General features: G+C 54.5%; 1 protein-coding gene across 1 annotated transcript; it reads left to right on the forward strand.

Annotated features, from left to right (window-relative positions):
- Positions 1 to 119: 119 nt before the first annotated feature.
- LOC109509175 (protein XRP2-like) lies at positions 120 to 876 on the forward strand (the record flags this gene model as incomplete). Its single annotated transcript, XM_019859064.1, has 2 exons — positions 120 to 433; positions 496 to 876. Coding segments are annotated over exons 1-2 (663 nt in total), but the record flags the coding sequence as incomplete, so codon positions are not given.
- Between the last annotated feature and the right edge of the window lie 5 nt (positions 877 to 881).

The raw sequence follows: 881 nt of genomic DNA on the forward strand, positions 1-881 counted from the left end.
TTTTTTTTTCCCCTCTCAAAATAAATACATGGGAAGATGACCTTGAAAAAGAAAAAATTCATACTAAATCACCATCGCAATACTCAGGGAGAAAATTGCAGTTCCTGCACATAGTATTTTTTTAACCGTTAAGCCCTACTATTTGTCTTTTATGCAGGTGGACCCCAAAGACTACATGCTGACAGGCCTCAAAGACGTCACGGCGGGTCGCCTCCCCGGGAAGCTGAACGGTCAACAGTTTGTCATCCAGGACTGCCACAACTGCGACATCTACGTGTTCGACCACTCGGCGGCCGTCACCATTGACGATTGCGTCAACTGTCGCATTGTTTTGGGCCCCGTCAAGGGCAGCGTCTTCTTCCGGGACTGCAAGGACATCCGCTGCGTGGTGGCATGCCAGCAGTTCCGCACGCGGGACTGTAAAAAGATGGAGGTGCTGTTGGATCGTCTATTTATATTGTTTTTTTCCTAGAAACTAACAACTCGTCATCACAGGTGTTCCTGTGCTGCGCCACGCAACCCATCATCGAGTCGTCCACCGGCGTGAAGATGGGCTGCTTTCAATACTACTACCCCGAGCTGGCCTTCCACTTCAAGGATGCCGGCCTGAGCATCTTCAACAACAACTGGAGCAACGTCCACGACTTCACGCCCGTGGCCGGCGAGACCAACTGGAGCCTGCTACCCGAAAGCGCCGCCGTGCTAGAGTCCGTGCCGGCCCCCGGTGCCGACTCGGACTTCAAGGCGGTCCGCATCTCGGCGGACGCGGCGCGCAGCATCGTGCCTCTGACCAAAGGAGGCCGGCGCAAGGATAGCGACGAGTCCTGCCTGTTTGTGTTCTTCGCCGGGGAGTACACCACCGCCAATGCGCGCAAAATGAT

Source organism: Hippocampus comes, unplaced genomic scaffold (assembly GCF_001891065.2).
Source record: "Hippocampus comes isolate QL1 unplaced genomic scaffold, H_comes_QL1_v1.1 C16797220, whole genome shotgun sequence".
In the NCBI taxonomy this organism is placed as follows: Eukaryota; Metazoa; Chordata; class Actinopteri; order Syngnathiformes; family Syngnathidae; genus Hippocampus; species Hippocampus comes.